The sequence below is a fragment of the Penaeus japonicus genome, unplaced genomic scaffold (genome assembly GCF_977035675.1).
Source record: "Penaeus japonicus unplaced genomic scaffold, GWHDUDI00000001_assembly GWHDUDI00000034, whole genome shotgun sequence".
NCBI lineage: Eukaryota > Metazoa > Arthropoda > Malacostraca > Decapoda > Penaeidae > Penaeus > Penaeus japonicus.
The window spans coordinates 10,354,277-10,356,776 of record NW_028234436.1 but is presented as its reverse complement, the minus strand read 5'-3'; the positions used below and the strand labels follow the sequence as shown (position 1 = coordinate 10,356,776).

At 42.3% G+C, this 2,500-nt stretch overlaps 1 protein-coding gene across 1 annotated transcript; it reads right to left on the bottom strand.

Annotated features, from left to right (window-relative positions):
• Positions 1-741: 741 nt before the first annotated feature.
• LOC147467685 (uncharacterized) lies at positions 742-2,113 on the bottom strand. The gene has a single exon (XM_086530768.1). The coding sequence runs from the start codon at positions 1,922-1,924 to the stop codon at positions 1,238-1,240; it is 687 nt and encodes a 228-aa protein (XP_086386894.1). The 5' UTR covers positions 1,925-2,113; the 3' UTR covers positions 742-1,237.
• Positions 2,114-2,500: the final 387 nt, after the last annotated feature.

Below are 2,500 nucleotides of genomic sequence, written 5' to 3'. Positions count from 1 at the left end.
GCTGTGCGAATCACGAAAGGGAATACGAAACACTGGAATTGAATATGTCAACAGACGAGATAAACAAATACGCTTTAATGATTATAGTGATAGTAATAATCATTTACTAGATTATGTTTTTAGAGGTGGACCCAGCAGATACTATGGTGCTGTTAGCCTCACAAAACCCGCTTTATTCCTTTATTTTATTTTATCGTTATGTTTCATTTACATACACGCACAATGCATATATATATATGTATGCAAGTATGAGTATGAATTACGCTCAATGGCACTTTATTATTTGCAAATATTCCTACAATCTAACATTGTGTTAACGGAAGGCATTTTCTACTCTTTCGTATCTGATACATAATGACTATTATTAGGCATATCAGTTGAAGTGTCTTGAATTTATGAGTAGATCGTTTTTTATAGATTTTTAATTATAGATATTCTCTACCAAATTCTGGCTTTCTACATTAAGACAAAAAATTTTACCATTTCGGTGATTTTTTCCTTTTTTTCTCATTTCCTCTAGTTATATAAACTTCACCTTTCCTGTTTCTGAACCACTGATCTTAAAATTTCTGAGCTTAATCTTTTTATTCAACTATGACAGCCGATTTTGCCAGAAAATTTGAAGAGTCAAAGTCTGCATATTTGTGGCAGCCTTACTTATTGCAAGTCGTGAGGTTTCAAAGGTAGATTTGCGAAAAAATAAGTCATAATAATCTCATTAATTGCATTTGTTCATACTGGTGTTTATGAAAGACACATTTTAAAGCTAACTCTTAAATTGTGAAAAGGACATAAAAAAAATATATATATATCAACTAGGGTTTATACATCTTATATCAAACAATTACAAACAAAATAAAGAATCCATTACGCAAAGAAGTAACATATGAAAAATAATTCACTCCATATCACTGAAATGGTGTGAATCACGTGATCGTGTCACAGAATCCTTACATTCTGTTGCGAATCTGTACTCGTGAGTAAATCCTTAACGCATTGGTAAGTATTCGGTATGTTCATGCAGGTTTCCTATTTGTACTTATATTCCAAAATTTATTATTAAGCTTGATTAACAGGATTTCAAATTTTAACGCGATTCTAATAGTTAGTGAGATTCTAATCGTTGACAAGATTACAATCCTTAATAAGAAATTGCAATAATTACCGGATGATTATTCCGGTTAACGAGAGATTCCAGTCATAGCTGGTTTCAGTGATCAATGATAACAATTCTTATCTAACGGCCGAGATAGCACTGGAACAGCCGGTTCACAGCGAAGGAGAACCAAGCAGGATACTGGGTGTTCCGTAGAGCTCGCTGGACGGTCCACACGGCGTCTAGAACGTCCTTCCGCTCCGGAGGACTCGCTCCTTTGCACTTCCCGTGTGTCTGGTTGGCTTCCCTGGGCGTCCCCCACATGGCCATCGCCGGCAGGCAGCTGAGGAAGAGGTCGTCCAGGGCGAAGGTGTACCACAGGGGAGCCTCGTCCAGACACTCGATCACCCTCTGGAGCGTCGACAGCGCCCGCACGAGATCCAGACGCGTCGGCAGCCAGTGGGCGCGGCGGGGGTCGTTTGCGTCGTCGCTGTCGTTGTTTCGTTTTGCGAGGCGCGAAGGCGTGGCGATGTCTCTGAAGCTCGACCGCCTGGAGGAGGAGGTCGTCGAGCGGGACGAACGAGGCGATTCGAAGACGCTCGGAGACAAACTGTAGGAATGTCGACCCTCAGACGCCCCCTCGGAGCTGATGCTCGCAGATCGGCATACCGTCACCACCCGATCCTTCTCGCTGATGATGGATGCCAGGGTCGACTTCGGGATGTTGAGTCGATCGGCCAGGTCACGGAAGTTGGCGGAGCCGCGCGAGTGGAACATTTGCAAGAAGAACATCTTGCGATGGAATGTGAGTTCTTGTCGCGGTGCCATGCCGGGTACTGCTTGTCTGGTCGTCTGGCGCCGCGAATTCTACGTTGGACGGGACGGTGCGAGTGCAAACCCGCCACTCGCCCGTCCGAACGAGCTGTCGGATAGTTACTTGGGTTCCAGGTTGTTTTCGCCTCTATGTCCCTGTCGTTTAGAGTCGCTGCATTTTATTGGAAACTGGTATGGATGAGATTCTCGATGCCAAAAGTTAGTTTTCTTCGTTGATAGAGAAAAAATAGTACAAAACAGTGCCAATGGTGGCTTTGTACTTGATTTGACAAGAAAATGGAATACATCGAAGGTGATCACTTCCCAGACTTAAAAAGCATGTACGCAAATACACTAATTCGGTATTTTGTGTGCCATCAACATTTCTTACCATGGAAGTTTCTATTTCTCATCTTAAATGGAGTCATTACACCGATTTCTAAATGTGCATGACACCATACTGAAGCAACGATAACAACCGAACAGACAGATAACTCCAGCAATTGGTAACTGCACCTCTCTCTTTGTTCTTCAAAACATAACACAAACTGTCTAACCATATACTTCACCCATTAAGCTCCTATTCCAGTT